At 43.3% G+C, this 27,832-nt stretch overlaps 1 protein-coding gene across 1 annotated transcript; it reads left to right on the top strand.

Annotated features, from left to right (window-relative positions):
• The first annotated feature begins 364 nt into the window (after window positions 1-364).
• Window positions 365-27,832, top strand: ATP6AP2 (ATPase H+ transporting accessory protein 2). The gene is made up of 9 exons (XM_088451696.1): window positions 365-592; window positions 4,989-5,116; window positions 7,953-8,081; window positions 9,069-9,164; window positions 17,552-17,689; window positions 20,258-20,311; window positions 21,217-21,366; window positions 23,754-23,873; window positions 24,284-27,832. The coding sequence occupies exons 1-9, from the start codon at window positions 550-552 to the stop codon at window positions 24,476-24,478; spliced, it is 1,053 nt and encodes a 350-aa protein (XP_088307822.1). The 5' UTR covers window positions 365-549; the 3' UTR covers window positions 24,479-27,832.

The following is a 27,832-nucleotide window of genomic DNA, read 5'->3' on the forward strand; positions in this document are numbered from 1 at the left end:
AACTCTCCCCCCCACCGCGGGACACTGCAGCCCGCTGGTGGGACAGCTGGACAGTACCAGAAAAATGGGACTCTCCTGCTGGAAGCGGGCCAGTTGGGAGGTATGCCGTAAGGTATTTTGTCTATGGAATATATATATGGGGCAATTGATTAAATCAGCCCACGGTAAATGTATCAGCAATTAAGCAGGGCGTTTGGGAGAACAACATTTTGTTTGCCTTTCAGAGGCTGAAGGGGAAATATATACTACCATAATTGTAAGGCACTGAACCTCCATTTTACTCCATACCCACCATTTCCTCCCAGTCGGTCATCGGCCTTGCTAAAAGGACACTGTGCACGTCAATCACGCTGACGCCCGCCCCTAATGGTTTACAGTCACATGATAGGTTAAGGGCGGAGCTATGCACTCCGGTGGATTCCGATTCGCTGCTGCGCTGTCGGTCATCGGCTCACCAGGAAGACGGTCATTGTCTCCTCTGTACTAGGCTCATCATCCAGGGATCTGTAGTGACTGCCCGGCGGTGTATCTGTGAGATCAGCTGTAGCCATGCTGCGTCCGGCGCTGCCCGTCCTCGCTGCACTTCTAGCAGGTAACCTGGAGCTGTCCTCCTCCCAGCAGTAAGCTGCTGCTCATGTCAGAGCCTTCTGTCCTATCATGGGGTTGATGTGTAGTACCAGTGTCCGTGCACACACTACACTCATCCCATGTATGTTATGTATGTAGCCTGCCTTGTGTACATGGGGTACATAGCTGTGATATGTTTGTGTCCTTTACTATAATGTGCATTATATTTGGGGGGTGCGAATGGAACCTGCAGCCTTATGGGTTTCCCCTTATGTCAAAAGGGGAAGTTGCTGTATTTGCTTCTTCTTTTGCCATCTGAGAGTAGCCAGGATCCCTGTTATGTTCATGATTAATGGTTCTCTAAACGGGGGTTCCCAGCAGAAATCAGTACTATAAAAATAGTAGGAATCCCTTTTATTTGTCCAGCTGATTGTACATATCCTAAAACCACCTATATTGCCAGTTGATATGACATGCGAGTCTCATTACATGTACATTATTCTTGTGTAGACTATAATTACTGTAATGCAATGTGCGGTCATGTGATGGCTTTTGCATGTACATCACGTGACTACTCTTTTTTTCCTGTTAAACTGGATTTAGTGTCTGTAATACATGGGATTTAGAATATTTTTTTAAACCCATTTAACAAATAAAAACTGCCTTTTTGTCCCCACAGCCTTAATTGCTGCTGATTATAATTAGGAATACACACTTTTTATAATGTCCATTGCTTAAATATGGTCTTCAATTACTTTTTTTACCTTTCTTTATTTCAGGAATTTATGTCTACTAGGTTTTTGGGTGAGAGATCCCATTTATGTATATTGCAAGCCGCTCTCCTTTCATTTGTTTAACAATTCTGGGAAAATTGTTTTGTTTTATGCTTCTTCCCCTCCCATACTATGGACTCTGGCCCTGGTTCAGAGCCGGACGCTCTGACCGAGCGCTCGCTCTGAATCAAGGCCGGCCCTCTTACTTTTTTGAGCGGCCTCCTGGCCGCTCGCATAGCTGTGGGTGACCACCCACAGCTATAGCGAGCGGCCAAAATGATGGTCGCGATGGTCAAGACCATCGGGCTTGCGACGAGACCCTTGCGGTAGGGTCTCGCTGCCGCAAGCCCTGGAGTGCTTTTGGCTCTATCAATATATATTGATTGATTTTGGCTCTATTCAATATATTGTACACATTGTATAGTGGGCCTGATTCAGACCCGGTTGCTCTGACAGAGCGCTCGCTCTGAATCAGTTACAGCGAGCGGCCATGATGATGGTCGCGATGGTCAAGACCATCGCGACCATCGGGCTTGCGAAGAGACCCTTGTGGTAGGGTGTCGTGGCCGCAAGCCCCAGAGAGATTTCGGCTCTAACAGAGTCGGAAACTCTCCACTGACATCTTATGGGAACGCCTCCGTTTGGGCAGCCCCCCCCCCCCTGGCCCGCCCACCAAAGGGGGCGAGCTGTCACTCAACATCGACAGCTCACCCCCTTTGTTACAAGACCCGGAGCGACGGAGTGCCCGTCGCTAGCCGGGTCTCGCGCATGCGCACGACGCTGCCGGCTCCGTCGTGCACATGCGCTGTGGGCCACCATCGACCCGGTCGCGAGCGCTCAGCGCTTGCGACTGGGTCTGAATCAGGCCCAGTATGTATGCCCAATCCGTCTTTCATTGCCCATCTGCAGTGCTGCACATCAGCTCCATTTCGATGCTGTGCTGCACATCAGTCCATTCATGATTCCATGGGTGCCGCAGCGCTGTTACATCCATACATTGCAACGTTGTATGGTGGATCATGTAGTGTGTACGGCAACAAGATGTATTGTTTTATCGTTGGGTCGCACCGTCGGCACTGTTTTAGGAGCATTAGCAAAGCATACTCTCACACTGTGTGACTACAATTTCCCACATCTGCATTAATTTACCACATGCTGCACCCTCATACTTTGTTTTATACAGGACCATAGCCAGATCTCCAAGTATTTCCATGAAGCGGAAGGTTCTCTACTAGAAGTAAATTTCAGTATAAAAGTAAAATTTTAACCAGTAAGTAAGAAAATATTCGTGATCTGTAGAAATAGAATAGATCCCCTCCTGATACTACAAAATACACACGTGTAGCTGTTTTTTCCATGCTTATAATCTCCAAGCTCCTTTTTATTGTTGATACTATTTATACTTTCAGTTCTGCACCCATTTTGACACCTCATGATAATGTCAGTAAAATGGGGCATATATTTCAAACTACAGTATCCTAAGTAGAGCAAGCTTATGCCAGTACTGCTTAGCATTATCCAGTTTGTATCATGTCTTTATTTGATGATTATATGTGACACAGCACATACTGACTCTTATGGCTTTCTTTGACAATTACTGCGTGTCCTCTCCCCTACTGTAGAGAAGCCTGAGCATCGCAGAAGGTAATTTTCAGAAGGTCCTGGCTACACTGGCCAGTGGCAGTACCCTCCTAAATTAAGTGAAAGTTGGAATTTCCAGGAAACATAGAGGAAAAATACATTTATTTAAGTTAACATTCCTTTATATTGCAGCAGCATAGTAAATGTCTTGAGAAAGCGATTAGTAGGTCGCAGGTACTTTTAGATGAAGCGTGCGATGAATGGGTTTGTGACATTCAGGGCTTCATAGAGGAGGATGTGTCATTTGTATTGGGTTCTGGAGTATATGGGGGGCCAGTGTAGAGGTTTGCAGAGTGATTTGTATTTTGCAAAATAACATGGGGGATTTATATTTGGCTCAAATTTCCACCACTGACGAACACCCCTGGGGTGTCCAGTTTACACCCATTTGGCTGCAAGTGGTAATCTGACTGACTTTGTGCTGCAGGTTTGCTGAAATGCCTCATGAGTATGAGCAGGGAGAAAACCTACAGACATGGCGCTTTGCCTGCAACTCTGAATCCAGCCCTTGGCTCAGTGACTTACTGTAATGATGGGACAGAAACATTGGACCCAAGAGAGTGGCAGAAGTAATGGGGTGGATCTAGTTTCAGTGGGATGCCTTGTACCCTTCCACTGACATTGCTGAGAGGCAAAGGGAAACTGATCTAGTCTACTGGAAACATACATTTGTAAGGAGTCTTGGGATGGGCTTTGAAGAATTCTGCAGCTTATACTGTACATACATTAACAAGGACATGATAGGTTTCTAAAGAGCAAGCCAAGCTCTGCCCTGGAAGCACGATGGATTATTCCTTCAGCCACATTTTGGAAGCATTGTGGGTAGTGGTGCATGCAGCCTGGTTAGAGGCAGGAAGCTCAGATAGAAGAGCATTACCATACTTGACCTAGGGCATGTGTTTAAATGACAGTAGCTGAGTAACCAGAATAGACCTCTATCCTTTAGAGGAAATGGTGACATACATTTTGAGATTGTGTGACTGAAAAAAAAAAAAATAATTTTAAATTTAGACAGAATTTGGTCCCCAGGATGGAACTTTTAGCTAACTGTAATAAACATCAGTTTTCTCTACAGACAAGATTTTTCAGTAAAAGCTTTTAATGATATATTGTCATTGAGGTTTTCTGTTGTTGACTGTAAAGCTTTCTGTTTGCAGTTGACATATTGGCAGTGTTGTGTTTAAGTATTGTGTGAGGTCTGGAGGAGCAGCTTTAAGTGTGTACAGTAAATATATGGATTTGGTCAAGTGGGACCTAGCAGGGTTACACCAGAAAGTGAGGATCTGTGTGATCTCCTGTAAAGACATTCATGATGAAGGCCTGCTTTATATAATCAAAATGTTTAAAGCCTCATACCCACTGGTGTCATTTGTGCATTATACTAATGTTCTTAATGCTTATACAATGCACGAAAGTTGGTCTGAAGAAGGTACCCAAGTTAAACACCTTGTGTTCAGAGGGGTGACCTCCATTTTGCTTTGAAACGTCAATGTGTACAAATAAAAATACACAATATATCACTGAGCTAGTGAAGAAGAATAATCTATATGGATAGCTATATCACTTGGTGTCATAATTTTTATGACACCAAGGCCCTCATTTACTAACGAGTGTTATCACCAAAACGAGTGATAAATGTCACTGTGTATGATAAATGGTGCTCCAGCCAATCAGCTCCCAACTGTCATTTTTCTAACAGGACAGTTGAGAGCTGATTGGCTGGAGCACCATTTATCATACACAGTGAAAGTTATCACTCGTTTTGGTGATAAAACTCGTTAGTAAATGAGGCCCATAGTGATATATCTATACATGTGTTTTATTTTTTTCTGTTTTAATATTGTATCCTTTCTGTGTCCTATCGAATATAACCTATATTGCACCATATGTTCTATATGACATTGCTGCTAAAAGGGATGGATATAAAGATAATACAATACAATGCCTTGTAATACAGAACCTAAATATTAATAATGCTTTTTTTTTTTTTTTTCTCTCTCCTTCTAGTTTCAACTGCTGACTTCAGTGTCTTGAAATCGCCCCAAAATCAAATCTTTAAAGAGGGTAATTGGCCAATTCCTGGAGAGCGCATTCCCGATGTGATTGCATTGACTATGGGCTTCTCTGTAGATGGCGTAAGTTTCATTTACCTTTTGCACCTCATAATTCTTATCTAACATTATGTGGTAAGATTACAAGAATTAACAGCTATAGAAAAATAACTCCAACACTCCATACCACCGTAATGTTGTTGGGGTTATGCTTCTAATGGTAGACTTGGCTCTCACGAGCAGGGCCCTCTTCCCTCATGTGCTTTGTCTTTCCTCATCTACACCATCATCTCCTCCCCACTGCCTACAACGACACCTATCCCTTTGGTATCATGGGACTAATTCAGATATTCATGGAAATGCCATCAAAGCTGCAATTGAATTGTGAAAATATGCTAATGACTCTCTCGCCCCAGTGCTTAGAGACGCCCACTGAAAGCATCTTACATCCACCACTCACGCACAGAACTGGAAACATCGAACATAGATCAGTCGGCCATTGGCCTTCTGAGTAAGTCTTGAGCAGAGGGCTCTCCTGCTGAAGGTGTGGGTAGGGAAGCACTGGCTACTATAGGCACGCCCAGAAATCAGTGTTTGAACAGTCTGACACATCTGCGTTTTTGTAACCCTCACTGCCCCAGTCCCCACGTTACTTCCCACAAACATTGACTGTCTGTCACTCGCTTTGCAAATGAATCCTCTCTGTGAGCATAATCGCAATTCAATCACTACTCTTGTGCAGTGTGGTTTACACATATATGTAATGGCTAACAATTGCTCGATCTGTGTAAGTGTCGGCTTTGCGTCCACATCTGAATCAGGCCCTAAGAATGTTGATGCAGCAGTGTTTATAAACCATGTCCATGTCCTGCAGTGCTCTGTACAGTAAGTCACTTTGTTCTTGTTTTGTTCATACTGTCTATGTACTTTGTAAGGTACTGCAAACCCCTTGTGGCCATATAAATAAAGGATAATAATAATACTGACCTAACATCAGATTAAATTGTTTGCATTGCTCAATTGAGAATACTCGCATATACTGAAACATCTGCACAACTGTTACATATGGAAATGAGAATACTCGCATATACTGAAACATTAGCACAACTGTTACATATGGAAATGAGAATACTCGCATATACTGAAACATTAGCACAACTGTTACATATGGAAATGAGAATACTCGCATATACTGAAACATTCGCACAACTGTTACATATGGAAATGAGAATACTCGCATATACTGAAACATTCGCACAGCTGTTACATATGGAAATGAGAATACTCGCATATACTGAAACATTAGCACAACTGTTACATATGGTATTGAGAATACTCGCATATACTGAAACATTAGCACAACTGTTACATATGGAAATGAGAATACTCGCATATACTGAAACATTAGCACAACTGTTACATATGGTATTGAGAATACTCGCATATACTGAAACATTTGCACAACTGTTACATGTGTCTGATCTTTCTGTGTTTAGAAGAAACCTCTGATACATATATTTGTAAATGAAATAGACATGTTTTCATGGAATGTGTGTTGTTGCTCATTGACATGCTGTGCGGCCGTGACACACTGACAACATGTTGGCACTCTGTAACATCGGGGATCCGTGTTGTTACACACTGCACTGATAATGTACAGATGTGTCTTTATACATTCTTGCTGCACTCTCTCCAAACAGTCCCTCTTGGAGTACCAGGTCCCATGCAACTCCGCATGGGACCTGGCGGCTCGCTTGCACCAGGCATCTCACACCACATGGCATATTCAGGCTAAATGTATTAGGTTGTAGAGAAAAGGTGGAAAAGCGCTGCAAGCACAATAGGACTCAACCAATATAGTTAAATAAATAATAATTTTTAATTCATAATCTAAAAATAATAGAAATGCAATAATAAAGGTATAAAATGCAGTCACGTATAAATGATCATCATATAGCGAATATCACACATGGAAGTAAACCTATATCTTGGAGTCTCAATGACTACGTGCAATGTTGCAGGAACTAGTATGTGACCATGTACGATTTTAAATGGCAACAATAGTCCTCCTAATGGCTATATTACTGATATATTGTATCAGTGAACTAGAAGTCATGTCTTGAAAGCCAATGCCTGTAAATTGAAAAAACGTGGCTGAAGTTCACCAATAACTGCTAATGATTCAGGTGGTGTGGCCACAACCCGGCAACTCAGTGCGTCTTTAGTAGGAAGTCTCCAGTCTAAAAAAAAAAACACATCTGTATTAAAAACTGCACAGGAAATGAGTGTAGGTCTTTTCTCCTAGCACACAAACTTTCCTAATCTCAGATGGAAAAATGCATTTATACTTTTAAGTACATACCTGGTTTTCTAGCCTTAATGTAGAAGACCACCTTATTTTATAGATCTTTGTGTAGGCACTGTTAATTGTAATCGGTGAACAACATATACCTGTTGTAAGACTCATTTCCTCTGTAACCTGCTACTGTATATACAATTGTGAAAGTTGCCTTCTGTCAGTGGGAGAAATATCCTGCTTGTTGCTATAGAATGTCCATTATTTGTTGTATCACTGCCAGAAGTGTTGTCACTACCCATCGACTTTGCTTTGTAGCAGTAGGCTCCTTACCTTGGAACATCTTACCGCTCCTTTAATAACTCCCACCTGTGGATCATTACCATGGGTCTTCCATTACCTGATATGGGCATCTGAAACACAAAGCTTTAAAAGCAGAGAGGAGAAGGGTCCCATTGCTACTTGTTTATAGTTGTACTTTATCTTTAATGCATTGAACTACTTGAGGTCTCTGTGAAGCACTGCAGTATAGATGGAACAGTGACCTGTTGGGTTCAACTTGGGCTACAGAGTGGAATAGAAAGAGAGAAAATGACAATATATTTCTCTTGATGTGTCTTCCAGGATTTGTCTTGGCCGGGGTTAGGAGCAGCCAACATCTTTCAGCGTCCTCGTGCAACCATCCTGGTAACCGTGACAGGTGTGGATAAACTTCCTGTAGCAGACAATGAGATTTCCTACCCAATAGAGAATGTGAGTATTACATTATTATGATGATTTAATTTCTTCACACAGTGCAGTTTAGACCCATATATGCTCAGCTGTGAACTAGGAATAGGAATCAAAAGATGTTTTAGTGGATCCAGTGTTTCTTTACCAATGATAGCTGTATTCCGATGGCCAGCAGTTGCTTGTTTTCAGTGACTCTGCGGCACACCTCCAGCGAAGCCTGCTCCTGCCCTGAGTCACAGCTGAGCGAATCTGTGTGCCTAGTTGTGATGAGGAACTCTGAGAGCACGGATTGCCTAAGCTCAGGGTCTGTCACATCAGGGAGGGGAGTGATTGCGGTGGCACATCAAAAGAAAACCTGGATTTTCTGTGACCAATGGCCTTGCGTTTATGAATGTTTTGTTACCAATAGTAAAAACATCAGTAACATTGATGTGGTCTTGCGATATCCCATAACTACTGTAAATCACTCCAGATATTTACTCTCTGCATCAGTAATATATTATATGTCTGGTTTGCACTAAGCATAAATCACATAAATTTACACCCATGCTTTTAACCATTTATTTTGCTTGCAAAACAGATGTTATTGGGCATCAATGAATCTTAAAACCTCCCTATTGCAGCAAAAACAACTGTCATGTCCTAGTAAATTGTGCAGATGAGCATGCAATATTAAATGGTCTTAGTACTTACATTGAAGCAGCCCCTGTTTATAATAGCATAGCATAGCATTGCTGATGTATCATTTCTGAGCTAGTCATTTAGTCATGTGTGTTACATTACAAGTTCCTAGAACTCCTTAGCAGTGATGGCAAATGCGAACATCTATTTCCTTTAAAAATGTTATGATTTCCTCATTTTATTCCAATAACTTCTGCATTATGACTAATCTGCTTATGCCTAATGCTCAAACAAAAACTTTGTGATTTAGGCTAGATTGGGAGTATTTTGGGTTCATCAGTTACAAATTGCTGATTCCATATAAGATTCTTTGTTTTTCCCCCGCAGGCTGTTCCTTACAGTGTTGACAGTGTTGTGAACGCTATCCATTCGCTGTTTTCTGAAGAAATGCCAGTAGTTTTACAATTGGCACCCATAGAAGAAGTAAATATAATCTAGTTTACTTTTACGTCAAATTTGTTACCACATTATTGTCGACGTTCTGTCTGTTGCAGTTCATATATGTCCCCTGTGCAGTTGGAGATTAGTATGAGAGGGACATTGACCGTTTTAAGAGATTTTCTGTGACTCCTAACTGAGAAATAAGTGTAGTGTTTTTTGTTTTGTTTTTCCCTCCTATCATTGTGTGTGTGTGTGTGTGTGTGTGTGTGTGTGTGTGTGTGTAATATATATTTCTACTTCAGGGTCCATAGGGTATCCACAGGATACCTTGGGGTATAGGTGTGACGTCAGTCGCAGGGCACCAAAGAGTTAAGCTTTCAGCCTCCCAGGATGCACTAGGTCCCCCTCCTATACCCCGCCCCCGGGCCAAGGCACCTCAGTTTAGTTTGGTGCCCGGCCGGAGTCGGGTGCACCTGTTGGAGTGGGGGCTAGAAGAGCCCCTGAAGCTTATTCTTCATGCAGCTGTGGCTGCACAACTGGATGTACAGCATGGACAGTCAGTCCTGACGTCCATGCTGTCTTCCCTACACCCCGCCGGTACCAGAACGCCGGTACTGATCCGGGGATGCTGGTGGGCGTCTGGGGTCACAGCTAGCGGTGACCCCAGATGCTCCGGACCATGGCCGGATTCAAGGGGGACAGAGGTAAGCAGCGGGGTCCCGCGGTGGGTCCCCGCTGATCACATGGTCCTAAGTCCCCAGGCAGGGGGCTCCCTGGGGACTGGCTGCAGCGTGGAGCCAGGCGACCAACCTGCGCTTCCACTACCCCCTGGGACAGCGGACCGCAGCAGAGCGGTAGCACTGCGGCGTCCCAGGGGTTAAATGCATGCCAGGGGAGCGCGCCTTCCCTGTCTCACAGCCGGCGCCTCCCCCGCTGCACACAGCCCTCTCTGCATGCTGCCGACTGGTCCTGTGGCAGCGCTCCTCCCCCAGGCCAGCCTCCTCTCTGCTCCTCGGCGGCCATCTTCTCCAGAACGCATGGTGAACGCTGCTGGAAGCGCTGGACGGAAGCATCGTGGTCTGGGTCCCCCCGCATACCTCTCCTCCGCTGTGGTCAGGTCTGTGTATGCAGCGCTGTGTCCTACCAGGCCCTGTGTCTGTGTAGTTGAGTGATCAGCGCTGTTAGTGCAGGAATTGTTATTTCTCTGCATTGTATGTGACTGTGCTAGCGCTGCTGCCTGTAATCTTTTCTTCATCTAAACTGTCAGCTTTATTACTGTCCCTGTTCTTTCTGCTAAAGCCCTTGCGGTGCGGTGCTGCAGGGTGGTCTCTCGCCTATTTAATACTTAATTGGTGAGAGAGGTCACATACGTGGTGCCATCATGTCTGAAAGTGATTTTCCCCTCCGGCTACAGTGTACCACGTGCAAAGTACCGTTAGCGGAGGGGGAGGGTAGCGCGGAGGGCCTTTGCCGGCAGTGTTTGTCCATGGCGCGGCCTATTACGGTTACAGCACCGGTACAGGAGCCGCCCTGGGCTTGTTTCGCTCAGGCGTTAACAGCTTTAGTGGGCCAGTTAGCTCCGCAGCCCGCGTTTACTCAGCAGTCTGTGGTGTCGTCACCCATGCAGGGGTTCCCACGACAATTGGTGGTACCCCACAGTCTCCCTATTTCCCCGCTCCCGGGTTCTCAGGAGCCAGCGTGGGTTAACTCCCTGACGAGTTCTGTACAGCACTTGTCGGATGTGTTGCAAGGGGAGTCTGTGATGCGGCCTCATAAACGGCCGGTGGCGTCTCTGTCCGCTCCTTATGAGGATGACGAAGGGACGTCTGATGATGGGGAGATTCTAGATCCTTACGATCAGGAACCTCTCCATACTAAGGACGCTGATGCTAAGTCCAAAGTATATATTCCTGGACTTATTCGGGCGGTCCGCACAGCCTTGGTGATTGAGGACGAAGTTCCCCCAGCGGCTAAATCTAAGTATGCCTTTTTCAAAGATGTGAAGGGCGATGCCACAGTCTTTCCTCTTTCGGGTCAGTTGGTGGACCATTTAGAGGAGGCGTGGAAACAACCTGGCAAAAGATACCAGCCGCAGAGACGCCTGGCGGTGGCTTATCCGTTCGCGGATAATTATTTTGCGAAGTGGGAATCCCCTCCACAGGTGGATTCTCACGTGACCCGTCTTGTCCGTAGTGCCACATTGCCGATGCCATCCATGTCCTCCCTTAAGGATGCTACGGACCGCAAGGTAGAAATCTGCCTGAAGTCCGCTTATTCCCTTGCAGGGGGGGCAGCACGGCCGGCTATGGCCATTTGCTGGGTTGCCAGAGCGATGGAGCGCTGGGCGGATTCATTAGAGGCTTCTTTTGAATCCGACTGTCCGGCCGATCAGGCGGAGTTGATTGGCAATCTCCGTGATTCGGCCACCTACATCAACGAGGCGGCTCTAGACATTAGTACTCTGGTGTCTAGAATTTCTTCAGCAGCGGTAGCTGCTCGTCGCACCTTGTGGCTGCGATCCTGGAAGGCGGACGCAGATTCCAAGAAAGGTCTGGAAGCGTTGCCGTTTACCGGAGAAGTTCTCTTCGGTCCGGATCTGGATAAGATTGTGGCCACGCTGGCGGCAGCCAAATCTGCCTGTCTCCCGTCGGCCGCTGCTCCTTCTGGTTCGGGACCATCGTCCTTTCGGTCATCTAGGGCCCAGGGCAGGCCCAAACCACAGTCGTTTCCTCGACAGGCTGGCCCTAAGAAATCGGTCAAGCCCCGGAAGCAGGCATGGAGTACCAGACGTCCGGCCCCCAAGCCAGATGACAAGCCTGCGGCCTGACGGTCCGGGCCTCCCTTTGGGGGATCCCAGGGTGGGAGGCCGCCTGCTACAGTTCGCCCAGTGTTGGTCGACCACTACGACAGACACTTGGGTTCTGGAGGTGGTTTCTCACGGATACGCCCTCTCCTTCCGGCACAGACCCCCGGCTCGCTTCTTCACCACGGGTCTCCCATCAGACCGGAACAAGGCTACGGAGCTGCGGAAGGTATTGCACACTATGCTCCAGGCTGGAGTTATAGTGGCGGTTCCATTCTCCCAGAGGGGCCAGGGTTTCTATTCAAATCTATTTTTGGTACAGAAACCCAATGGGTCATATCGTCCGATTCTCAACCTCAAAGCACTCAACAAGTCTTTGCGGGTCCCGAAGTTTCGGATGGAGACCCTACGGTCCATCATTCTGGCGCTGGAACCTGGGGACTACTTGGTGTCATTGGACATACAGGACGCTTACCTGCATGTCCCTATTCTTTGGCGCCATCAACAGTTCCTCAGGTTCGCAATCAGCAGCGACCACTTCCAGTTTCGGGCGTTACCTTTTGGCCTGGCAACAGCACCACGTGTTTTCACCAAGGTGATGGCGGTCATGGCGGCTTCTCTGCGGCTGCAGGGAGTCCGCATGTTGCCGTATTTGGACGACCTGTTATTGGTGGCAGGATCTCCAGAGCTCCTGTTACGCCACTTGGACCTGACCATTGCACTGCTGCAACGGCACGGCTGGCTAATCAACTGGCAGAAGTCCACTCTAATCCCGTCTCGGAGGATTCTGCATCTTGGAGCCTTATTGGACTCGGGACAGCAAAGGATCTTCGTGACGGAGGACAAGATCTCTGCTTTACAGTCAAGGGTGCGCAGTTGTCTGCACAGCCGCCGGGTGTCCTTACACTCGGCGATGAGGTTACTGGGCTCCATGGTGTCGGTGTTCGACATGGTGGAATACGCCCAGTTTCACTCCAGACCTCTGCAGCACCTGATCCTGTCCAAGTGGAACGGGCTGACTCAGTCTCTGAAGTCCCAGACGATTGTGCTCACCCAGGAGGTTCGCCTGTCCCTTACGTGGTGGTTACAGACGAACCACCTCAACAAGGGACGTCCGTTCTGGGTTCCAAATTGGGTCCTGTTGACAACGGACGCCAGTCTTCGGGGCTGGGGAGCAGTTTCGGGTCCACACTTGTTCCAGGGCAGGTGGACGCCGACAGAAGCGGAGCTTCCAATAAATATCTTGGAACTCCGTGCGGTCTTCAATGCTCTCCAGCAGGCACAGCGGTTTCTCCAGGGTCGCCCGGTGCAGGTCCAGTCGGACAACGCTACCACCGTGGCCTACATAAACAGGCAAGGAGGAACTCGCAGTCGGGCGGCTCTCGTAGAGGTCTCTCGGATCCTGGTTTGGGCGGAGCGCAATCTTCCGGCCATATCAGCGGTCTTCATCCCGGGAGTGCTCAATTGGGAGGCGGACTTTCTAAGTCGCCAGGACGTTCATCCGGGGGAATGGTCCCTGCACCCGGACGTTTTTCAACTACTGGTGGACAGGTGGGGTCTTCCAGAAATCGACCTCATGGCGTCCCGGCACAACAACAAGTTGCCGGTGTACGGGTCTCGCACAAGAGACGAAGGGGCGTCTCTGGTGGATGCTCTGTCCGTCCGGTGGACGTTCCGGTTCGCATACCTGTTCCCTCCGGTCTCCCTTCTTCCACGGGTAATCCGGAAATTCAAACAGGAAGGAGGGACGCTCCTGTTGATAGCTCCCGCGTGGCCCAGACGGCACTGGTTCTCAGACCTTCAGGGTCTGTCCGTGGACATTCCTCTGCGGTTGCCGCTACGACCGGACCTTCTGTCTCAGGGTCCTTGCCTTCACCCGGACCTGACTCGGCTGTCTTTGACGGCGTGGCTGTTGAGACGGCCATGCTGAGGTCCCGGGGGTTTTCCAGCTCTGTGGTGCGTACCATGTTGCGAGCTCGGAAACCGTCTTCCGCGAGGATATACCATCGCGTGTGGCATACGTTCTTCCAGTGGTGTCGACCGAGAGGTTATGCACCGCGGGAGTTTCGTCTGTCTCGGATTCTCGCCTTCCTGCAAGCGGGACTAGATCATGGGCTTCGCCTTGCTTCTTTGAAGGTACAGGTTTCGGCCCTATCTGTCTGGTTTCACCGTAGGATTGCTACAATCCCGGATGTGAGCACCTTTATGCAAGGTGTTCTCCGCATTCAGCCGCCCTTTGTTCCACCTGTGGCGCCTTGGGATTTGGCTGTGGTCCTGAGGGCTCTCCAAGGACCGCCGTTTGAACCACTGGGCTCAGTGGATCTTAAATGGCTAACAGCTAAGACTGTTTTCCTTCTGGCCATTGCTTCGGCCAGACGTGTTTCTGAGTTAGGGGCTCTTTCTTGTAGACCCCCTTTCTTGGTTTTTTATGGGAACAGGGCAGTGCTCCGCACTCGGCCCGAGTTTCTTCCCAAAGTTGTTTCCCAGTTTCATATTAACGAGGAAATAGTTGTTCCGGCCTTTAACTCACCGGGTCTTTCCGTGGGTGAGGCCTCTTTGGATGTTGTGCGGGCCTTAAGGACTTATGTTGACCGCACTTCTTCGTTTAGGAAGTCGGACGCTTTGTTTGTCCTCTTTGGCTTCCGTAAAAAGGGTTGGCCTGCTTCAAAGCAAACTTTGGCAGCCTGGATCCGTATGGCTATTTCTGGAGCTTATCTTCATGAAGGCCTACCGGTCCCTCCTTCTCTGAAGGCTCATTCCACTAGGTCTGTGGGTCCTTCGTGGGCAGCTCGACGTGGTGCCTCGGCAGTTCAGATCTGCAAGGCTGCTACGTGGTCTTCTGTCCATACCTTCGTGAGGTATTACAGGTTTGACACCTTCGCCTCTCAGGATGCTTCCTTCGGGCGGCGGATTCTCCTTTCTGCACAGGAGCGTCCCCACCCTTAAAGGATACTGCTTTGGGACATCCCCAAGGTATCCTGTGGATACCCTATGGACCCTGAAGTAGAAAATATGAGATATGGTAAGAACTTACCCTTGTTATCTCTATTTCTACGAAGTCCATAGGGTTCCACAGGACTCCCGCCCTGTCGCACCTGTGCTGCAGATGGGCTTTGCTCTGGTCACCGGTTTTCCGTCTCCCTCTGGTGAGAATGTGATTCTTGTATGTGTCCAGATCTTTGTTCTCTCTCTTCCTTCTCCTCCTCCGGCCTATGGCTTGGTAACTAACTGAGGTGCCTTGGCCCGGGGGCGGGGTATAGGAGGGGGACCTAGTGCATCCTGGGAGGCTGAAAGCTTAACTCTTTGGTGCCCTGCGACTGACGTCACACCTATACCCCAAGGTATCCTGTGGAACCCTATGGACTTCGTAGAAATAGAGATAACAAGGGTAAGTTCTTACCATATCTCATATTATATATATATTACCGTTCAAAAGTTTGGAGTCACCCTGACAATTTCGTGTTTTACATGAAAACTGACTTCTATTTATCAAATGAGTTGCAAAATGAATAGAACATATAGTCAAGATATTGGCAAGGTTAGAAATAATAATTTTTATTTGAAATAATAATTTTGTCCTTCAAACTTTGCTTTCGTCAAAGAATGCTCCTTTTGCAGCATTGCAGACCTTTGGCATTCTAGCTGTTAATTTGTTGAGGTAATCTGAAGAAATTTCACCCCACACTTCCTGAAGCACCTCCAACAAGTTGGATTGGCATGATGGGCACTTCTTGCGTACCATACGGTCAAGCTGCTCCCACAACAGCTCAATGGGGTTGAGATCAGGTGACTGCGCTGGCCACTCCATTACAGACAGAATCCCAGCTGCCTGCTTCTTCCCTAAATAGTTCTTGCATAATTTGGAGCTGTGCTTTGGGTCATTGTCCTGTTGGAGGAGGAAATTGGCTCCAATCAAGCGCTGTCCACAGGGTATGGCATGGCATTGCAAAATGGAGTGATAGCCTTCCTTATTCAAAATCCCTTTTACCTTGTACAAATCTCCCACTTTACCAGCACCAAAGCAGCCCCAGACCATTACATTACCTCCACCATGCTTGACAGATGGCATCAGGCACTCTTCCAGCATCTTTTCACTTGTTCTGCATCTTACAAGTGTTCTTCTGTGTGATCCAAACACCTAAAACTTTGATTCGTCTGTCCATAACACTTTTTTTTTCCCAATCTTCCTCTGTCCAATGTCTTTTGCCCATATTAATCTTTTCCTTTTATTGGCCAGTCTCAGATATGGCTTTTTCTTTGCCAATCTGCCTAGAAGGCCAGCATCCCGGAGTCTTCTCTTTATTGTAGACGTTGACACTGGCATTTTGCAGGTACCATTTAGTGAAGCTGCCAGTTGAGGACTTGTGAGGTATCTATTTCTCACACTAGAGACTCTAATGTACTTGTCTTCTTGCACAGTTGTGCACCGGGGCCTCCCACTTCTCTTTCTACTCTGGTTAGAGCCTGTTTGTGCTGTTCTCTGAAGGGAGTAGTACAGACCGTTGTAGGAAATGTTCAGTTTCTTGGCAAATTCTTGCATGGAATAGCCTTCATTTCTAAGAACAAGAATAGACTGTCGAGTTTCACATGAAAGTTCTCTTTTTCTGGCCATTTGGAGAGTATAATCGAACTCACAAATGTGATGCTCCGGATACTCAACTAGCTCAAAGGAAGGCCAGTTTTATAGCTTCTCTAACAAGCAAACCCATTTTCAGCTGTGCTAACATAGATGTACAAGGGTTTTCAAGGGTTTTCTAATCATCAATTAGTCTTCTAACGCGCTTAGCAAACACAATGTACCCTTAGAACACTGGAGTGATGGTTAATGGAAATGGGCCTCTATACACCTATGTAGATATTCCTTTAAAAACCAGATGTTTGCAGCTAGTTTAGTCATTTACTACATTAACAATGTATAGAGTGTGTTTCTGATTAATTTAATGTTATCTTCATTGAAAAAAAAAAAACCAAACAGTGCTTTTCTTTCAAAAATAAGGCAATTTCTAAGTGACCCCAAACTTTTGAACGGGTGTGTGTGTATGAATGTATATATGTGTGTGTGTATGTATATGTGTGTGTGTGTGTATGTGTGTATATATATATATATATATATATATATATATATATTATGAGAGAGAGATATATATTTTTTTTTTTCCTCATCGCTCTACTGTTCTCAAACTTGCCCCTCAGGACCCCAAACAGTGCATGTTTTCCAGGTCTCCTCACAGAATCACAAGTGAAATAATTGCTCCTCCTGTGGATCTTTTACAATTTGTCAATGAATATACCTGCTAGGTGAACTGTTTTGGTCCTGAGGTTTGAATTTGAAAATAACTTATATCTATATAAGTACAATTTTGGAAAATTCCAAGAACCGTAAATGGGAGAGAGTAAATCATTGCTGCTCCTTAATGGTGATTTAAATTTAATGGTGATTATTGCTAGCATGCTTTTTTGTATTTCTCACCAAACATTAACAAAAAAACACACACACACAAATCTTCTTGCTAGGATTCTTGAAAATTTCCCTTTTTGAGGATTTTTTTCTGTTTAACTGTTAAGAAATAACATATGATTAGTTTAGCACAGGAAGATTTACCTTGCAATATGTTTATTTCTCCAGAGAGTGTACATGGTTGGAAAGGCGAATACGGTGTTTGAAGATCTTGCTGTCACTTTAAAACAGCTAAGAAGCCGCTTAGAGCAAGATAACTCCGTTCTTGGTTCTTTGTCTGTGGGCTCTTTATACAAAAATGATGAGGTAAATTAATGTCACATTTATCTATACCTGGCTAAATTATTGGTGTAAAGTTCACAAATGTACCCAAAGTAAACAGTCCTTATGAAGAGAGAATGCTAGAATGGCTACTACAGGTACAGTATGTTTCTACACAGTGCTTCATAAAGTATGCCCTTAATCAGTGACTCCCATGGTGTTCCAGGGCACAAGTGACTTTCTCACCAACAGGTTGGATGTGTTACAATAAATTACTCGGAATGAAGAAACTCTCTATACGTTGCTTATAAGCTCACATAATCTGTTCTAGTTGTAAAAACCTTTTGTGTGTCATGGTACAATAAACATTTTGAACCACTTCTCTATATGTAGGTACAATTTACTTGCAGGCTATTTGTTAGGAAATATACATTAATACCAGTTTGTTCAATCCATGCAAGAGTTCAGGAATGTCTTTGAACTTTTGTGAAAGATCTGACCTGTCTTGCTGATCTCCTAATGTCTTGCACATTTTAATGCATGAATCTTGCCAGTGTCGTAACCTACATGGTCAAAAGTATATGGACACCCCTTCTTATTAGTGTGTGTGTGTGTGTCCATTACAGCTGCACTCATTGCTGAAATATGCAATCTCCATTGTCAAACATTAGTAGTACAATGGTTCCTACCGAGATGTCACCATTCTAACAAGTCAGTTTGTCGAGCTTCTGTCCTGTTAGAACTGCCCAAGGCAACTGTAAGTGCTGTTATTGTGAAGTGGAAATGTTTAAGAGCAGCAACAACTTAATCCTGAAGTAATGGGCCACACAAGCTCACAGAATAGGGTCGCCAAATGCACAGAAATTGTCTGTCTAAATGGCCTTTAGCAGTAATATCAAAACAAGTACTGTTGTCAGGAGCTTCGTGGATTGGGTTTCTGTGGCTGAGCACCCACACACACAACTTCAATCACATTGTGCAATGCCAAGCATTGTCAGGAGTACTGTGGAGCACACAGCTATTAGACTTTGGAGTAGTGTAAACTCATTCTCTGGAGTAAAGAGTCACATTTCACCATCCCTTGGCCTGTTTTGAGTGTCTAGGCCCCTTCATTTCAGTGAAGGAAGACCTTAATGCTATAGAATACAAGAACATTCTAGAGAATTGTGTTTCCAACTTTTGTGGCAAGTTTGTCATGTTTCTGTATGACCGTGTCACTGTGCACAAAGCAAGGTCTAACAAAATTCTGGTGTGAAAGAACTTGACTGGCCTACACAGAACCAAGACCTCATCCTCATTGAACACGTTTGGGATGAATTGGAATTCTGGCCCTGATTCAGAGCCGGATGCTCTGACAGAGCGCTCGCTCTGAATCAGGGCCGTCCTTCTTGATTTTTAGAGCGGCCTCCTGGCCGCTCGTATAGCTGTGGGTGACCACCCACAGCTATAGCGAGCGGCCAGGAAGATGGTCGCGATCGCAACAATCGGGCTTGCGACGAGACCCTTGTGGTAGGGTCTCGTAACCGCAAGCCCTAGAGTGCTTTCGGCTCAAACAGAGCCGAAAGCACTCCCACTGACATCACTTGTGATGTCAGTGGGGCCGGCCCCAGACGGTAGGCGTTCCCATGGGCAGCCACGCCCACTCAACATCGACAGCATGCCCCCTTTGGTACGAGACCCGGAGCGACAGTTTTCCCGTCGCTATCCGGGTCTCGCGCATGCACACGACGGAGCCGGCTCCGTCATGCGCACTGGGCCACAATCGGCCCGCTTGCAAGCGCTCGTGAGCGGGTCTGAATGGTCTGAATCAGGCCCTCTGTCTGGTAACCAAGTTTTGTCTCCGAACATCAGCACCAACCTCACTATTGCTCTTTTGGCTGAATGGTTGCAAATCTGCTCTGAAGAGTGGAAGCTGTTACAGCAGCAAATGTTCACACCAGCACCCCAAACGTAAACACTATTAGTGTATAATGGAAGCTGTATGGATGCCTTACTTCCATTATGCTTCCGATTCGCATATCTTCAATCTGCATGCTTCTGTTACATCCTTACTTCCCTTTCCTTTCTCTTTCTAAATGTGAGAAATGACAAACTGCAGTTACTGTTGTTGCTGCTGTTTTTTTGTTGCTGTGTGATAACATTGCTGTGGATGGTACCAAAGGAATAACTTCAACCACTCGCTCCGGCATTGTTACCGCAGTGAAGGTAAAAGTTTACCACAATTTATACCTCCAGTTCATAATTTAGGTTGAACTACAAACAAGCCCCAAATCACAAATTTACCCTGAACTAGTTTGGAGATACTAGAAATCCAGTTCGAACAGATAGATTTATTATTATCATCATCATCATCATCAATGTCCACAATATACATGGGTATATTTACTAATCCTTGGATGGGGATAAGGTACCAGCCAATCAGCTCCTAACTGTCATTTTTCAAGCACAGCCTGTGACGTGGCAGTTAGGAAGTTACTAAGCCTTGGCTGGTACCAAGGCTTAGTAAATAGACCCCTATGTACTTAAATGCTGATCAAGGTGGATTAGTCAGACATGTACTTTATGTTAAACACTATATTTACTTTTAATGGGTTATCTAAATATTATTTATAGACGGACAGACTATTCTTCTCTGAAGTGCAAGTTCTGCAAGACATCCCTAGCCTGGTAAGTGTATTCTAAACATATTAACATATGTAATAGTTAAACGGAATAATGCAGAAAATCCATCTGTTGTAATTGTTCCCTACATATTCTCTGCCTCTGGAAGGGTGCAGTCATGCATACCATCTGTTCTTTATCCATTCTTAATCAGAACATAAGCTCACATTTTCTGTGTATTTGTAATTTTTATATATTCAGCGGTTTTAGCATGCCCTTATAGCAATGTGGCAGGTCTTGCTGGGATGTGTAGTTCGACAGCAGCTAGAGGGTCGCATGCTGAATACCCCTGCTGTAAAATTATTATATATTACAGATGTCCCCTCGTACATCTATTTTACGCCATATGGCTCGAGACGCCTGGCACAATTCCTAATCTGTGTACTATTCCTCAGTTTTGCTGTTTTTTCCCTGAACTTTGCAACTTACTTTGCAAAATAGTGTACTGTCTACTTGGACTTCATTTTTTTTGTCGCATAGGAATTGGTATAAAGTTGCAGGTGAATTATAATGATGAATGACGTGGGTCACTCCTATCGGACCTGTCTTTAGCCATTATACCAAAGCTGCATACTGTTGCCTCAATTTTGTTGTTTTTTTTCTTATTTTTGCGTCTTAGTTCGCATATAGCGTACTAGGTGCTCAGGATTAGGGTTTGGGGTTTTTTCGTAGCAAAGAAATTGGTATAAAGTCTCAGATGAAGCTAATGATGCATGGCACAGGGCACTCATATCGGATCGGTCTTTTGCCGGTTCAACATGAATTGTGCAACCGAGCAATAACCTATGCTTTTTTTTTTTTTTTTCCCCCAGAATTTTAATATATGAATTTTGTCTTTATTATTTTCTTACGTGTATAATATTTTTAAAGAATTTATTTATTTTTTTTTTTTTATTTTCTTTGTCACACAGTTGTCTCGGCATAAGCATCTTGCCAAAGATAACGCCCCAGATATTTATTCTTTGGAATTAACCGGTCTAGAGGAGATCAAAAAACGTTACGGTGAAGACTCTGTAAAGTTTAAAGATGCATCCCGAATTCTGTCTGAATGTTTACAGAAAGTAAGTAAATTCCTAATTTTATATTTTTAAAGAATGTTTGGATGAGGGAATTTTTAAGTGGAAATCGAAAAATTCAAAATATGTTTACAAAGACAGTAGTGTGTGTGTGTGTATATATGTATGGATGTGTGTGTGTATATATGTATGGATGTGTGTGTGTGTGTATATATATATATATATATATATATATATATATATATATATATATATATATATATATATATCTATCTATATATATCTCTATTACACACACACACATACAGAGATCTATCTCTCTTTGGCAATTGAGACGACAATCACCCAACGAGTTTCGTCGATCACGACTACGTCAGAAGAATAGTCCTCCACCCTTGTGAATCAGAGTGAATTCACACCCAGATTCACAAGGATGGAGGACTATTCTTATGTTAAAGAAGCGTTAGAAAAGTCTGGGATTTGCACAGGAGCAAGTAATTAAGGAAGATATTTTTGTTGTAGAACAGATCATATATAAATCCCAGAGTTCTCTAACAGGAGCAATCAATTAAAGAGATATTTTGTTTCAGTATGAGGATTATACACCTCATTTACATCTAAAGGTGGTTTCTATCGAGATTCAAACCTGGGAGACCAGAATTCAAGTCTGAAAGATAGAACAAACTTTATATGTTCCTATAATTAAGGATTTAAAAATACTCAGGAGCTATCTAACAAATCAACCAGTATTAGCTGTCAATACAAGGGTGTTTTTTACACATTTTGAGACAAGCAAGACAAAGACTCCACAGAACCCCTGATGAAGTCGTGATCGACGGAACTCGTTGGGTGATTGTCGTCACAATTGGCAAAGATTTGTTCAATAATCCTGTTCCTTATAATTGGGATAATGACAGGTTATATGCTAATAAGATTTTTTTTTTAATGTATTTTAATAAAGTGTTTTGGAATGATTAAAGTGGTTTGTGTGTCAGATCATCTTCCATTGACTCATAATCTATATATATTTATATCAATATTGTATTGCCAAAGGGGATTGAAATTGTGAATATTAAGTGCTCCTCAGGTTATCAATTAATTTATGTCACTTTCTGACCTCGAGACAGAGGTCTAATTTGAGGATTGCTGCTTGGAATACACCAATATATTATTGGATAAATTTTTATACTACAGTGGCTGTCTTAGCGCATAATTGTGTGTATGTGTGTGTGTGTATAATAATATATATTTATATTATAATATAATATATTAGATATATATTTTCCAGGGTGTCCACACTCCAATGTAACAAGAATACGGGCGGGCTGCTCAATTTAAAGGCAGTAAACTGTCCATTTGTATACAGAGAAAATAATCGTCACTCACCAAATATATGAAAAAAGGCTTATTTATATATGCAAAATTCCCAGCAATTCCCAATGAGCAGCCAAGTGCAAGTGCATCTTGCACTTGGCTGCTCATTGGGAATTGCTGCTGCATGGTTGCTGAAGTCTTGATAAAAATCTTGGATTGAGATCGAAACGTCGACTGGACTAAACTGTGTACCTTGCTGTTATGGGTATTTCAAAACCTGTTTTTTGCATATATAAATAAGCCTTTTTTCATATATTTGGTGAGTGCCGATTATTTTCTCTGTGTGTGTGTATATATAATAAATATATATCCACGCAAGATGGATGGCACTCTAGGTCTCGTGTGTGCTGAAAAAAATCCCCCAGAGCCTGGAGTATGGGTCAACGTTTCAGGGCGCAAACCCTTTTATCTTGATAAAAGGGTTTGCACCCTGAAACATTGACCCATACTCCAGGCTCTGGGGGATTTTTTTCAGCACGCACGAGACCTAGAGTGCCATCCATCTTGCGCGGGCATATGTTTTTTTTAGGATAGGCACCGGGCAAGCTGAATTACAGTACTGGAGGAGTGCCGGGCACCACCATTGTGTGTGTGTGTGTGTGTGTGTGTGTGTATATATGTGTGTATATGTGTGTGTGTGTGTGTGTGTGTGTGTGTATATATGTATGTATGTATGTATATATATATATATATATATATATATATATATGTGTATTCTTGAAACTTTGTTCTCTAGGAAATCACATCTGTGAATTTGAGATTAGCTTATGAACATTTATTTATTTTTAAATACAGGAAATATAAACCTGTTTAAAAAAAAAAAAAAAAAAAAACCTTACCACCATATAAACTCTTTTTCTTTGTAAACTCCCCAAGTTTTAGAATGATTGTTCCTGTATATGCCACCAAAACGGGCTTTAAGGTGGCTGCTGTGACTACTTTGGAAGTTGTAGAAAGATTTAACATTTTCTTTTTGCTTGACTTTGACATAATATACATCAAGGTATAAAATTGTATTTATAAATGGAAGAGCCTGCACTAATCTCCTATTTGTATAGTTTTCAGATGATATGTACAGCATTTATGGGGGAAATGCAATTGTAGAAGTTGTTGCTGTGAAAACGTTTGAGATTCCCCTGACGAGGAAGAGTCGCTCCATTCTGGAAACTGTAGACATTGTAAGTGTAGTTCTGTCTCACAGGTCCTAGAAAGCAAGGATGTTTAACTTACAGCTAAAACTTGGTTCAATGTAATTCTGACTTTTAAAGATGGAATAATTAGTTTAAGCCAATTTTTGTAATGTTCTCAATATATGCAGTATTGCTAATACTGTCCTTATTTGACCATGTATGCATAACTTGTACCCTCAGATTGGGTCTACTTTTAAAATGCCCTCACTTGCAGAGATTGTCCAGTTTAGTGTTTTGTAGTACATTGTATAATGGCCCCCAATCCTCAGTCTGTTTTAGTAAAGATTATTTAGTGTTTTATGGCCTGTTTATGCTTTTTGTTTTTCCTTCAGTCTTGTATTATTGATCTACCACAATCTACTGCTATTCATGGTTAAGTACATTTCCTCTTTATTTAGAGCAACCCTGGCAGTCCATACAACCTGGCTTATGAATATAATTTCAACTATGCTGTTATCTTCAACATCATCTTGTGGATTATGATCGGTCTGGCTCTTGCTGTGATTGCAATCTCCTATAACCTGTGGAACATGGACCCTGGCTATGATAGCATCATTTACAGAATGACCAACCAGAAGATCAGAATGGACTAATATTATTATTATTATTTACTAAATTATTTAAAAGGAAATGGCATTACAGATGTGGTAGTTTTTTTTTTTTTAATTCGGATATCCAAGTTATGTGAGTAAAGCTGCGAAAAAACAAAGCAAATAAAAGGTACTTTATTTATGTCTGTGCCACTGGAACTTGCCAATGTCATGCCACTTCCACTGCTGTTTAAAATATCCCACCTGACTGAATAAATGATCACATCAGTCAGGAGTAGATTTGAAAATGGTTTGGGATTGAGAGTTGCACCCATGTCTGTGCTGGAGCTCTGTAAGGGGATCAGGGGCCTGCATTGCAGTCTGGCAGGTAATTGTGTGCTGCCCTTTTACTGAACCTGCTAATACCTTGGATACCAGTGAGTGGGTATATTGGAGCTCCAGAACTAGATTGGGGACATGCACTGTGGCCTTACTGGTTGAGTGATCAGCAATAAAGTGCCAGAGGTGTCCTTTTTATTAGGGTGGTCGGCAGTGATCATAATGATACAATGTACAGCGGTTCAAGTGGCACTTTACCTGGAATACATACCCAGCCAGAGAAGTAAGATTTTTCTCGGTACTGATTTATTGCAGTTGGGTATGTATTCCAGGTAAAGTACTGGGCTTTTAAGCTGGATGGAAAATGTATAAGGTAGATACAAGTGACTGCAATGGGCAATGTCTTCTGATTTGCAGCACTTGAATAGAGATAGAGTGAACAATCCATTCAAAATGATCTAAGGAAGCTTTACCAGTGAGGCAACAAAATATATGTTGCAAATCATAAAAGCAGCTGTGACCAGAACCCAGGAGAATGGTCATTAAAATGTACTTGTCACCAATACACAGATTACACTGAACCAGTTTCCTATTTACTAGGAACAGATAACCTCACTTTACACTTCTGTGTCTTATCCCTAATGAATTAATAGGATATTCGATCAGCCTACAGTGCAGCCTTTGGTGGGTAAGATGTATACTTTGAGATCCAGTGTTTTAGTGTAAATTAAATCTTTTAACTTTTTTTTTAAATTTCATTACAAAACACACACAGCTTTTTCAGTATAGTGTTCGTGGATTAGTGCGGTCAGTGCTTCTTACAAAGTTGATAGGCTACATTCTAATGCCCACAAAAGGGGCAACTGTACTGTTTTGGAGACTGGTGCACTGGCCATTCTCCTTTTATAAGAGCAGCAGCTCACAAAACTTATTACAGAAGAATGACTCTTCAAAATATACTAAAACCTGCAGAAAAAAAATAATTCTATATATAATGTTCAAACAGAATATATTGCAATGGTCAATTAATCAATAGAACATATGTTGATAAATGTTATATTTGACAATGAAATGGCAATGGTCCTAGCTCCTCAGCAGTTCACCTGCAACTACCATAGGGTGTCCTAACATGACACTGTTTAGCAGTTATAGACCTAGGCTATAACAAGTATACATGACAATGTTTTTAGGAACAATGATTTTAGAATAGATTCTGTGTGCAGACCTATTAAAATTTTGTGCAATATATGTATAAATGAATACATGTTTGTGTGTTTAGTGAAGAGTACTCATCTCACATTCCTCTGGGGAGACTATAAATGCCTGTAAATTGAATTTTTATTATTTTAATTGTTGTAAATGTAAAAAGGATAAATTCTGGAATGTTGCATTAACCTTAATCGGTGACCTCTGCCACGGCATGCATTCCCAAACCTGTCTTCATGCCTCAGACAACTGCGTATCTTCTAATTATGAAACCATTAAACCTTGCAGGCATATGCCATTAATTAGACCTGTGATTTGCCCACTTGTCAGATGATACATACACCAGAGGTTCCCAAACGCGGTCCTCAAGGCTCCCCAACCGTTTGTGGACAAGTTAGAATTCTATGAATGTTACAAGGACAAAATTTATCAGTTTGAAAATGTGTGAACACTGATTTATGTATACAATGTAATATTGTAATGTGTTATCTTTCAGAAAGGTTTCTTAGAGTACAGTTACTGTATGTAGTTTTCTACCAGCTACTAATACATACATGAGGAATATTCTAGGTTAATAAGACTACTGTTTAATAAAGCTAACTATAGAGCGTTATGGAGGAGTTATTCTTGAAAAAAAAAAATATATATATATATATTTTGCTGCTGTCATGCTCTAAGCATAAAACTTAGAGCAGCTTTTTACCATAGACTAGACTGCAGCAAGTTCTGTAGCAATAGCTGATGAAAAATTACATATAATCTACAAATCGTTATTATATTTCTGTAGCTTCTTGTGTGGAAGGAAATTCATAAAAAAAAAAAAAAAAAATTTACATCCTTAATACATGTACCAAACCATTGCTGTCTATTACATGCCAAACATTTTCCAATGTTGGGTCTGCTATGAGAGATGAGATGGCAAACCTTGCTCTATGTATTGTTAAATCAAGCAGCAGGCCCTGACGTTTCAAACAGCAGCATGACTGTGACTGAGGAGGAGGTCTTAGATGTGGGTGCAAAGTAGGGGGCCAAGGATGGCATATTGCACAAGGCTGGCCATGCCCTCCTATAACTTTGCAACTGAAGAGACGAGTGGATGAAGGTGTTACAGTACATTTAGAAAAAACTGCGCTATTTACAGTTAAAGATAAATTATTGAAACTTCAGAATTGGACATAGTCTATTTACTATTGTATTTTGTGAATAAAAGTGCTATCAGCATTTAAAATAACATTGTTACTGTGATCTCTAGGCCAAAACACCATCCATTAAAAAAAAGTAATTTTCCAGAAAATTGTTACATAGCACCTTCATCCATTTTAGCTCTTCAATTGTTTCTCCATAATGCTTGATAAAAGTGAACCGTAATTGTAACTCTGAAACATTGCAGCTCTGTGATACGTTTCCATGTATGAGCGGGCAAGTATTGTTGGATACTGAGAAATTAGCATGTTTCTGCTTTCTGAGTGCTGTTATTGATTAGTAACTAAGTTAAGGTTTACTTACAAATAAACTGTTGAATATTTAAATCATGGCTGGCGACATTCTGGCTGCATCTTCCGGGAGATAGCAGCCATATCGGCGTGACCGCATTTTTGGGCGGAGCGGGGGGTGATTTTGGCCCTGCCCCCCCTACGCAATGTCGATATTGCAGGCATTGTCGGGGGCCGGGGGCAGCACACGATTTTCGGGAATCTCCCGGCCGAATCTGGAGGGTAGGCGAGTATGATTTAAATCCTTATTCTATTGACTATCTTGTATGTGTTTCTTGATTATTTAATCTTCCCTATACTTGAACAAATCTTTCAGTTGATTGCAGCACAATTGTATAATTTCAGAACAATTAAAATAAAGTATGAGGTTCCCTAAGAA

This window comes from Taudactylus pleione, unplaced genomic scaffold, assembly GCF_031769625.1.
Source record: "Taudactylus pleione unplaced genomic scaffold, aTauple2 ptg000026l, whole genome shotgun sequence".
Classification (NCBI taxonomy): domain Eukaryota; kingdom Metazoa; phylum Chordata; class Amphibia; order Anura; family Myobatrachidae; genus Taudactylus; species Taudactylus pleione.

What these genes read in the sequence shown, in the direction of transcription:
- ATP6AP2 (XM_088451696.1), top strand. Translation starts at nt 550, where the DNA reads ATGCTGCGTCCGGCGCTGCCCGTCCTCGCTGCACTTCTAGCAG. An exon ending in TTTCCTACCCAATAGAGAAT is followed by an intron (nt 8,082 to 9,068) that starts GTGAGTATTACA and finishes TTTCCCCCGCAG; the next exon opens with GCTGTTCCTTACAGTGTTGA. An exon ending in TTCTGGAAACTGTAGACATT is followed by an intron (nt 23,874 to 24,283) that starts GTAAGTGTAGTT and finishes CTCTTTATTTAG; the next exon opens with AGCAACCCTGGCAGTCCATA.